This window comes from Rasamsonia emersonii (assembly GCF_000968595.1).
Source record: "Rasamsonia emersonii CBS 393.64 chromosome Unknown ctg1118621760717, whole genome shotgun sequence".
Classification (NCBI taxonomy): domain Eukaryota; kingdom Fungi; phylum Ascomycota; class Eurotiomycetes; order Eurotiales; family Trichocomaceae; genus Rasamsonia; species Rasamsonia emersonii.
In genome coordinates, this window is record NW_013562782.1 from 1 (window position 1) to 10,369 (window position 10,369).

A 10,369-nucleotide genomic window follows, 5' to 3' on the forward strand; every position below is an offset into this window, starting at 1 on the left:
GCGGTCCACCTCCTCCACCGCCTCCTCCCCCGCCAGCGGCTTCCGGTGCGCCACCACCACCGCCTCCCCCAGGAGACTCAGCACCACCTCTTCCACCGGCCGGCGGCGGTGGAAGAGAGGATCTTATGGCAGCTATCCGGGCAAGAGGTGGCGGTGGTCTGCGGAAGGTCAAAGATTCCGAGAAGAGAGATCGAAGTGCGGCTATGATTCCTGGTGCGGCCAACGACACGCCGGCAACATCGGCGCCTGCTGCGGGCGGACCTCAGGGAGGATTGGCTGGCGCTCTTCAGGACGCGCTTGCTAAGCGGAAGCAGAAAGTCAGCGGTAGCGGTATGTATCAATTGTTATCGAGCGTCATTTCCGTGTGCTGACATTTTGATCAGATGACGAAAACGAGGACGACGATGACTGGTGATCGGACGCATGTCCTAAATTTTTTTTTGCCTCTGTTGCATCAGGCAATCTCAAGGCCTTTCGCGTACATTCTATTATGTGCAGGATACCGGCTTGTTATGGCCCAATAAAATTTGATTTCCATTGTATGTAGTCTGGGATTGTTGATCGGGACAGTGGTCTGGACATACGCCTGACATAAGGCCTGGAAGTATTACTGTAGGCTACATACCCTTCTGGCAAGTGTGTATTTTCGGCGTGGAATTGGACGGAATTGAGCATTTTTTTTATCTTCCTACAAGACACCAGTCACGATTTAGACTCGATGTTTATGGTATGATATCTGCAAGCTGAGTGGTCCGTTCATGGTTGTAGATTGATTCCGTCTGCGGAACAATGTTGTTCCGCAAACATTTCTCAGCGACGGCGGACGGGGACGAGATTCATCCAAGCTGGTGAATTCGTGTCAATTCCCGCATCGTGGATCGAGATATCCATCTTCCTTGCTGGGGCGCCTGTACAGGCGAAGCGGAGAGATGCTGGCCTCATCTCCTCTGAAGCCTTCGGCTCCGTCAACGTCCTTGCTCCGCTTCCTGCGAGCCCAGTCCGATTCGGTCTTCTTCTTCACTCCTAACCAGACAACAGCATGCGCGCGCCCCTCCAAGGGTTCTTCATGGCATAATCGCCGTTCTCGCGGCTCCGCGATGCGGAGGTCATCTAGCTGGACGGATCTGACTCCTGCGCCGTGTTTGGCACAGCTTGAAGCGTCACTGTTCTCCATTATTAATCCGACGTCTACAGGGCCAAAAGCATTACGATCCTCCCGTCTCAAATCGAAGACATCTTCTTTAATATCCCCTCTCCTGTCCTTCCGAAATAGCTCCTCCAAAAGTCGCCCTTGGCTCCGAAGACTCTTGGATCTGGGACGATCGAACGAACCCTCCAAATGGAGCACTTCTCCCCAAGTCACATCCTTTACGGATGAGGGAGCGGAAGGGAATCTCTTCAATCTGGGACGGGCTCTGGCAGCCAAGTCGCTGAATGAGCCGCGGCTGCGGTGCACGGAATTTGATGAGAATGGAAATGTTACGCTGGTCAATGGAGAATACCGGAAGAGCGAGTTGATTGCCAAGGTTAGTCAGGTTTTTTTTTTACGCCGGGAAAGTTTCGTTGGCTGAATGGTTTGTCTATCGTTACAGTACGGTCTTCTGCCACGAGATCTGCGAAAGATTGACTCGTCGGTCCTTCCTCACATCCTCGTGCGGCCGAGCGCCATTCTCATCAGTCTCCTACATCTCCGGGTTTTGATCAAAGCCGATCGCGTACTTGTTTTCGATGCGTACGGTTCTACTAATTCCTACACGCAGTCCGTGTTCATGTACGACCTGGAGGGCAAGTTGCGGCAACGACAGGCCCAGGGGGCTGGTGCACTACCATACGAATTCCGAGCTCTCGAAGCGGTGCTGATCAGCGTGACCAGCGGCCTGGAGGGGGAGTTTGAGGGCGTCCGAGAACCAGTCGTGCGGGTCCTCCGAGCGCTCGAGGAAGACATTGACCGGGATAAGCTGCGGCACCTACTGGTTTATTCAAAGAAACTGGGAAGCTTTGAGCAGAAAGCACGGCTTGTGCGAGATGCAATTGACGATCTTCTAGAGGCGGACGATGACCTGGCCGCGATGTATTTGACGGAAAGGGCCAAGGGAATTATTCGGGCTGAAAACGATCATCAAGAGGTTGAGATGCTGCTGGAGTCGTATCACAAGGTGTGCGATGAAATTGTCCAAGCCAGCAGCAACTTGGTGACAGCCATTCGCAACACCGAAGAAGTGTAAGTAACATTCGCCCTCTGCCCTCTGGAGATATACGATTCTGACTTCAACAGGGTCAAAGCGATTCTCGATGCCAATCGCAACTCCTTGATGCTCCTGGATCTGAAATTCAGCATTGGCACCCTTGGCCTTGCAGCGGGGACGCTGGTGTCGGCCCTGTATGGAATGAACCTGAAAAACTTCATCGAAGAGTCTGATCTGGGCTTTGGAGCCGTCTCTGCCGTTTGTGTTTTCTTCACTGCGGCCGTGAGCATGTACGGTCTGATGAAACTGCGCCGGGTGCAGCGCGTGCGGATGTGGGGTGAAGGAGGAATGGCGCCCACCGCTATCGGGCCGTTGCCCAGCCGCAATCTGGCAGTGGGCAATCGAGGCAACTGGCGCTCTGACGCGATCGAACCGATGCTGGCGGGGCTGCCGGGCGAGGGCCGCGTGGAGAGGATGAAACGGTTGAAGGAGGGTGCGCATGCTGCTGCTCATGCTGCGGCGGTGTCGCAAGCGGAAGCGGCTCGTCGGGCGATGGTGCCGAAAGGGATCTCGCAGTCGGCGAAGGGCCCATCGGAAGGCAGACAGGAAGGCAGACCGGACGATGCAGATATCGGCGTGAAAGAGGCTGTCGTTAAGGTGTGAACAGAGGCAGTCGGCCTGCTTCGCATCTCCAACAGGGTGCCTGGCAAAGCACCAGCTGAATAGAATCAACGGAACTAATGCCTTTCTCCTGAGCTCTTTTCTTCTTACTTTTCTCCGGCGTTAAGGGACGGATATGGAGCATGCATAGCGTCTGAGCGAGTCCGGTCTGGCTTTCACTGTTGAATAAACATTGACATCATTGCGATCGGTCTGCCTTTCCCTTATCATCATTCCAGGACGACTAGATGGGGGAGGGCGGTGTTATATGAATTACGTGTATGATATTTAAGCATTAGTATTCGTCCGGATCGGACATGCTCTATATCCATGGTGTATGTATGTATTTATGTATGTAGATGTAGATACCTGATAGAACGTGCTTACTCATATACTCGTACTCTTCGTCTAGAATGCAGTGCATCTTTGATCATTCTTTTCCAATCCACCCGTCAACGGAGTTGTTATTACCGGTTCCGCTCTGAACCCCACCAGAAACACATCCCATTGGCGGTATCAGGCCGGTACCGGGAACAAAAGTGTATGAAGGAGTCGTATACTCGGAGAAACAAGCTGCTTTCGTTGACATTGCACCCGGCGAGTCGGTCGCCTGGCGGCCCGATTGGCCAATCGGAGGGGATGCTTAAGTCCGGGCGCTAGGATTGGAGTTCGCCCGAGTCAGTCACATGTCGAGCATAATCATGAAAAGACTAATTATTGCGTTGCGTCCTGATCTGCAGTATAAAAAAAAGGGTCAGGAACTGGATCGTTGTGAGTAATCGCTTTCTTTCGAGGCGCTGAATGTCCACGCCCCTGGCGTTGTTTCCTGGAATCGACGCTCCCTGGCGTTGTTTCCTGTCGAAACTTTGACCATTGTTGCAAAGGAAGGTCAAGGCAGCCTTCCTCATCCCTATTAATTATACTCTCAGTAATTCGCAAGCGAAATGTCCTGTCCCGCGTGTTTCAGTGGCCACGTCCACGATGGCTCGCTCAAGGGCCAGATCACCAAGCTGCACGGTCTCGATGCCTATGTGTCGGAGCCTGTAGAGGGAAAACCAGTCAAGGGCATTGTCATCATTGTCCCAGATGCCTTTGGCTGGGAGTTTGTCAACAATCGGATTCTGGCTGACCATTATGCCGAGAAAGGCAACTACAAGGTTTACTTGCCTGATTTCATGAAAGGTGTGTAGTCACCGCTCTATTTTCTGGGGCAATCTCGGGAGGAGAAATATAGATATTTTGATAGCACTGGTAACTTCTGGGTCATTGTTCTGACTTGTCAACAGGAAAGGCGACTCCCGTTTGGGCTCTTGAAGTCATTCCAAAGCTCCTGTCGGGGAAGGGCTTGCTGAACTGGCTGTTGAAGCCGTACGTTTTTTTTTTTCTTCTTGCCTGATTTTTAAAAACTAATTCTCTGCAGATACTACTTGTTCCGCACTCTCCAAGCCGTGGTTCCATTCATGATCTCCAACAGCTTCAGCAAATCATGGCCCATCATCGAGTCTTTCTTCACTGCCGTGCGCCAGAACGAGGGATCCAATCTCCCCGTCGGCGCTGCTGGTTTCTGCTGGGGTGGCAAACACGTTGTGAATTTGGCCCACGGATCCCAAACGGCGGACGGCAAACCCCTGATCGATGCCGGCTTCACGGGCCATCCCAGCTTGCTGAAGATCCCCGACGAGATCGAGAAGATCAAGATCCCAGTGTCCTTCGCCCTTGGCGAGAAGGACATGACGTTGAAGATGCCGCAAATCCAGCAGATTCAGAAGGTGGTGGATGCCCAGCCTGAGGACCAGAAGGGGGAGGTGAAGGTCTACAACGGCGCCGGCCATGGGTTTTGCGTCCGAGCAGATCACGTCCTCCAAGATCAGGAGCAGGCTGCAACGGAGGCAGAGGACCAGGCGGTGGATTGGTTCAATCGACATTTTCAGAAACTTCCCTACTAAGAGGTTATCACCTGGAGGCAGTGTGCTTAACGTCCTATCGAGGCTTGTATGATACCCAGAAAACCCGTTGTGACAGAATTTGGCGGTAATGTTTGAGTTGTGTGGCTATCCTGTTCTGTATGTTGGAGATGTATTGTACGTTCATTTACAGGACAATGTTAGCCTTCTCTGTCCGTTATTTTCTCCGTACCTGACCCATATCTATAGTACCGAGTATCTACTAAGAGAGGTCAACAACAGCTGTCACCCATCCAATCAATTTGATTGAACAAGACAGTGTAGGAGATCGGTCATGCTTTTAGTTTAGACCCTCGCTGCCAGTTTTAGGACTTGATTCAATGGGGTAGCTCAGATGCTAAGGATCAAGCACGATTGGAACAAGTGGGGACTGTTCTTGGCCACACAAAGCGCAAATTAAGCCAAACAAACAGGACAGTGTAATTGCCACCAATAGCATCCGATGATGTGCTTATACCCTCTCTATATATGGAAATGCTCCTCCTTTCCCGGAGATTTTAACAAGATATCTAGTAGCCCATCCCTGAAGTCTTTTACAGAGGATTTAATTGCACATATTTTTTTTCTTCTTTCTGACTTGATGAAGACCAGTTACAGAGCAGTGACTAGCATGCCTTCTTTCTTGATATTGAAAAGGCAAAATAAAAAGAAGCAGAAATCTGATAAAATTAGCAAAAGCATGGCATGTATCACGTGATGCGGGGAAAGCTGCCAGCTCCGTTCGCTCAATCGTATCCAACTTGCTTCCATGATGGTCCAGGCCCTTGACCTTTTCTTTTCTTTTTTCTTTTTTTTTTTTGCTTATGGAAATATTCTCAGATTGTAATTTATGCAGTTCACATTGCCGTCTTGTTGAATAGGCTCACATTTGTTTGGCAGCCAGACAGCGGTGTCACTTGCCAATTACCGATAAGACTAACTCCGATCACATCATCGCTTATCAATCGCCATCCAACCTCCTGCATCACTCATCGCCTGCCATATCGTCTGACCTTGTTCCTGTTCTCTTCCCCTCTCTATCTCTCCTATTCTACACCATTCTTGACGTCTATACGTTATCTTCGTCGTTGCTTGCTTCCCTACCGCCATGCGGAGGCCGCCTACGCGGTGCCCCCGCCTCACTGGCGTGGCCCGCCCAACACTCACCGCGTCTCGTCGCATACAGAGGCTATCCATTGTGCTCGTGCAGTCCCGCCGCAGCTTCTCATCATGCTCACAATGCTGTCCTACCTCCTCCCAGTTTCATCGTTCCGACTTTACTAGCCAGCCGTACACAGGCAGCTATGAGTCCGGCGCCCCGACCTCGGGACCTCTGGGTTCCGCGCCAGCCTTCGGAGCCCCGCGGTTGACCCCGAAAGTGCTGAAGCAATACCTCGACCAGTTTGTTGTCGGCCAGGACAGGGCGAAGAAGGTGCTCAGCGTGGCTGTTTACAACCATTACCAGCGTATCCAGGAGCTGAACCGGCGTGAGGAGGAAGCGGCGGAGTTGATGGCTCAGCGAGCGCGGAGAGAGTCGGCCGAGACTTTTCCTTTGGAAGGTACGATTACAATGCCATGGAATTTCACTGTGTGGTTGTGATTGACATTTATAATCTTGCAAGGTGAATTTCCCGGCCAGCAACGAACGATCCAGCTAGGAGCACCCCAAGACCATCCCTCCTCTCGATTCTCCGCAACACCGCTTGTCGATGACTCGCCATTACAACTGGAAAAGTCCAACATCCTATTGCTGGGCCCTTCGGGTGTGGGCAAGACCTTGATGGCGAAGACGCTAGCTCGAGTCTTGGACGTACCGTTCAGCATGTCGGACTGCACACCATTCACCCAGGCGGGATATATTGGCGAAGATGCTGAAGTGTGCGTGCATCGATTGCTCGCCGCTGCCAACTACGATGTCGAGGCGGCGGAGCGTGGAATCATCTGCTTGGACGAGGTGGACAAGATCGCAACCGCCAAGGTCAGCCACGGCAAGGATGTTAGCGGTGAAGGTGTACAACAGGCTCTCCTGAAGATTATCGAGGGGACCACTGTCCAAGTCCAAGCAAAGCCAGAGAGAGGCGCGTCCCGTGCGGGTGGAGGTGGCCCATACTCATCTTCGGCTGGCTCCGGCCCACCGCCGGCGAAGGGCGAGGTATACAATGTTCGAACCGACAATATCCTGTTCATCTTCTCAGGCGCGTTTGTCGGGCTCGACAAACTGATCATGGACCGCATCTCAAAGGGGTCGATCGGATTTGGACAACCCGTTCGGGCGTCCTCGACGTCAACGGACAGCCGCGGTTTCGGGCAGTCTTCTAATAAAGCACCAATTCCTGTTCTGCCTGGATCAGAAGAGGAAGCACTATACAAGAAACACCTCCCGTTTTTCACATCTGCCACCCCGTCTTCTCCTGACGAGGAGCCCATCTATTTCAACCCTCTCGATCTTCTAACGCCTGCCGACCTGCAAGCGTTTGGCTTCATTCCTGAGCTAGTGGGCCGGATTCCTGTTACCACCGCGCTCTCCCCGTTGACACACTCTTTGTTATTGCGCATCCTGACTGAACCGCGCAACTCTTTGGTTGCCCAGTACACGACCCTCTTTTCTCTATCTGGCATTGAGCTCCGCTTCACGACGCCTGCGCTGCACAAAATCGCCGCCAACGCCTTGGCCATGGGAACAGGGGCACGTGGGCTGCGGACCGAGCTGGAGACCATTCTCAGCGACGCCATGTTCGAGACGCCGGGCTCGAGCGTCAAGTTCGTGCTGGTCACGGAGGCGGTGGCGGATCGCAAGGAGAAGCCCATCTACCTGGGCCGGGGTCAGGGAGGCCGGTTCCACTCGATGATCGCGGCGGAAGAAAGCGAATGGGAAGAGAAGATGCAGCGTGAGAGGGCGAAGCAGAAGAAAGGCGGCAGCGTGTCCAGCTTCGAGGAATACCGCAAGAACGCGACGACCGCGATGGGCGGTGGCAATTAGTCAGATTGATTTTGACAAAACTGGGACATAAACACGATAGCAATAGCATGTCACATTGTTAGACCTTGCCTTTGTATGTATGTACATATACCCTTAACTCGTTTCCTTTGTTTCCTTGCTTCTCTGCTATTAGCGTGGCGTGACAATTCCAATTCGAATTTCTTCTCTCTTCATCCTTCATCCTCCTCCTCCTTCTCTTTCCTACCATTGAGTCAAAATCCCGGCCGTGTACGAACGAAATGGGTTTCCTCCTCCGCTCTCTTTTTCATTTTGTATCTAGGATAGGGATATTTCTATACGCGCTGTACTGTACTGTACTGTACTCTACATATTCGATTCTTTCCTTTTATCTATCTATCTTTCTTTCTTTCAGGTCAGTGGGCATGTCTTGTCTTGTCTTATCTTGCGGGGTTCGTTCGCAGGGTTCTTTTGCAGGGTTCTGGTTCTCGTTCTCGTTCCTTATCTGCATCTGGATCTGTAGTCAGTCTTACTTAGGAATTGATTGAATTGAATTGATTGATTGATTGATTCATAAGGTATTGCTTTTCTTCTTCTTTCCTTTTTCTTTTTTTTCTTTTTTATGTCTAATAACGTACCTATGTATGCAGGTATATCCGGATGGATGGATGGATGGATGGATGATAGATATACGTACAAGCAGTTTTATTTGTTTGTTTATTTGTCTATTATCTATTTGTTTGTTTGCATTGCGTGAACTGCTTGATTGATTGACTGACTGACTCTTTCGTTGGCAGTAGCAGTAGTAAAACTGACAGAACCAGCAACTGCAACCTTTTTCCCCCTCCCATCTATCTCGTCAGTATATGCAGGTGGTATTGCATCAATTCCAACAGGTAGACATGACGAAAGAAAAAAAGTAATTACATTCCAGTCCAGTCAGGCCCATACGTATGTATGTACATACAAGGAAGGCATATGACATGACAACAAAAAGGAAATACAGGAGAAAAAGAGGAGGCGGGGGTATTTTCACTTCGTCTATCGTGTATTCACATGCCAATCAAATCAGCCAAATCAATCAATCAACTGTACAGAGAAGAAGAGGGTGGGAGAAAAAGATGAGTTTGATGTGTCGATGAAATGGTACTCGTTGTATTAGGTAGGTAGGTCTACCTTGTTATCAAGTAGGTACCTAACCTATATCCGTGTTTGGAGGTTCGTTGTGGTCCTGTCGTCGTAGTCCTGTCTTATTGGGACTGCCTTTGAGTGAAGAGAGCAGGCCCAATGATCGATCGATCGATGTGTAGATTGATGGAAATAATGTCATATGACCCTCTGGCGTATGGTCATGTTTATGTCGGTTATATGACATCTGTAGGAGATTCTTGCAGCGATGACGGTTGCTTATTATCAGCCCCCTCTGGTCGGGTCGTCGATGAAGACGAGGACGAGGATGATGCCTGAGATAGATACTTCTCCCGATACGTGTCTGGTTTGATGGCCATTCTCTTGTAAAATGCCTGTGGTCCGTGGCACAGATCGATGTGATGCAATTTCTGCCATTGCGGAAGCGGGGCCACGGACGTGATGACCTGAAATCGTCGATATTGTGATACGTTGAGGATCACCCAGTCAGCAAAGAATTTGATCAAACGGTCCGCGTCCCGGTGCTCCTGGGTCAACCCCTCGGGGATCTCAGGGAAGTCCTCCTCTGAACTGGATCCATATCCGGGGATGTTCACAAGCGATATGATCGGATGCTGCAGTGAAGGATTGTAGATACTGTCCAGATCGTGTGGCCGTGTCGGCATGTTTCTGAGCTTGCCCTCGGAGGCGATGTCTGCGATGATATAATGCATCAACATATAACTAGTTGGTTGAGTCGATTGATCAGCCTTGAACGTGATCATCTCAAAGTGAGCAGGATATTGTTCGGCAACTCACCGACAGTCCTCCTTGAACTTCTCCCCTAGCCAGTTCATCACGTTCGGACGAAGCATCAGCTTCCATGTCCTTGGAATTTTCGATCTGACATTTTCACGAAACCACCCCAGAATTATGACAGACGCATCCTTCTCGTGGACCATAAAGTCTTCGGTGAGAAGAATCGTCCCTCCCTGAGGGAAGAGACGCTGGAAGTTCAGCTGATCGCCCTTGAAATCTACCGGCTTCATCAAGGACACATTCCAGAAGGAGATTTGATTTCGGGACGTCAACGATGTCAAAGAGGTGAGGTCCTGGTAGTTGGTAAAGCTATTATGGAACTGTGAGATGTCGTCAGCTTCTTTTTGGTCTGCATCTACACGACAGGCAAAGCAAGTGGCAGAGATTACGTACCAGCGCGGCTCCGATTTCAGTCTTCGCAAACTTTTCCCAACCCATGTCTCCCTCACGATTCGACAAGACGACGGCTAGATGCTTTTCAAGAAAAAGTTTCAAGAGCAAATATTCATTATGAGCTTCATCGGGAAACATCAAGAAGAACATATTTGCTCTTTTGTGCCCGCGGACGAGAGCCAGCTCGTCAAACGTGATCTGAAAATTTTCTTTGAAAAAGACATCGAGATCTGGCAGACTAGCATCGTTCGAGACGTCGGTCATCTCTACGTCGCCAGAAGGGCCGTTTGGAAGGTCACTGA

The 10,369-nt window shown here is 50.7% G+C and overlaps 5 protein-coding genes across 5 annotated transcripts; 4 read left to right on the forward strand and 1 right to left on the reverse strand.

The window, feature by feature from the left end:
* T310_8350 (uncharacterized protein) lies at positions 1 to 415 on the forward strand (the record flags this gene model as incomplete). Its single annotated transcript, XM_013468863.1, has 2 exons — positions 1 to 330; positions 384 to 415. Coding segments are annotated over 2 exons (362 nt in total), but the record flags the coding sequence as incomplete, so codon positions are not given.
* A 514-nt stretch (positions 416 to 929) lies between these two features.
* T310_8351 (Magnesium ion transporter (Mrs2)) lies at positions 930 to 2,849 on the forward strand (the record flags this gene model as incomplete). The annotated part of the gene is made up of 3 exons (XM_013468864.1): positions 930 to 1,526; positions 1,593 to 2,221; positions 2,276 to 2,849. 3 exons carry the CDS (start codon positions 930 to 932, stop codon positions 2,847 to 2,849), a joined length of 1,800 nt encoding a protein of 599 aa, XP_013324318.1.
* A 941-nt stretch (positions 2,850 to 3,790) lies between these two features.
* On the forward strand, positions 3,791 to 4,792 carry T310_8352 (Dienelactone hydrolase family protein; the record flags this gene model as incomplete). The annotated part of the gene is made up of 3 exons (XM_013468865.1): positions 3,791 to 4,028; positions 4,133 to 4,214; positions 4,267 to 4,792. 3 exons carry the CDS (start codon positions 3,791 to 3,793, stop codon positions 4,790 to 4,792), a joined length of 846 nt encoding a protein of 281 aa, XP_013324319.1.
* Positions 4,793 to 5,897: 1,105 nt separating this feature from the next.
* Positions 5,898 to 7,769, forward strand: T310_8353 (ATP-dependent Clp protease; the record flags this gene model as incomplete). The annotated part of the gene is made up of 2 exons (XM_013468866.1): positions 5,898 to 6,348; positions 6,412 to 7,769. 2 exons carry the CDS (start codon positions 5,898 to 5,900, stop codon positions 7,767 to 7,769), a joined length of 1,809 nt encoding a protein of 602 aa, XP_013324320.1.
* Positions 7,770 to 9,091: 1,322 nt separating this feature from the next.
* T310_8354 (Chromo domain protein Chp1p) lies at positions 9,092 to 10,369 on the reverse strand (the record flags this gene model as incomplete). Its single annotated transcript, XM_013468867.1, has 3 exons — positions 9,092 to 9,599; positions 9,675 to 9,994; positions 10,068 to 10,369. Coding segments are annotated over 3 exons (1,130 nt in total), but the record flags the coding sequence as incomplete, so codon positions are not given.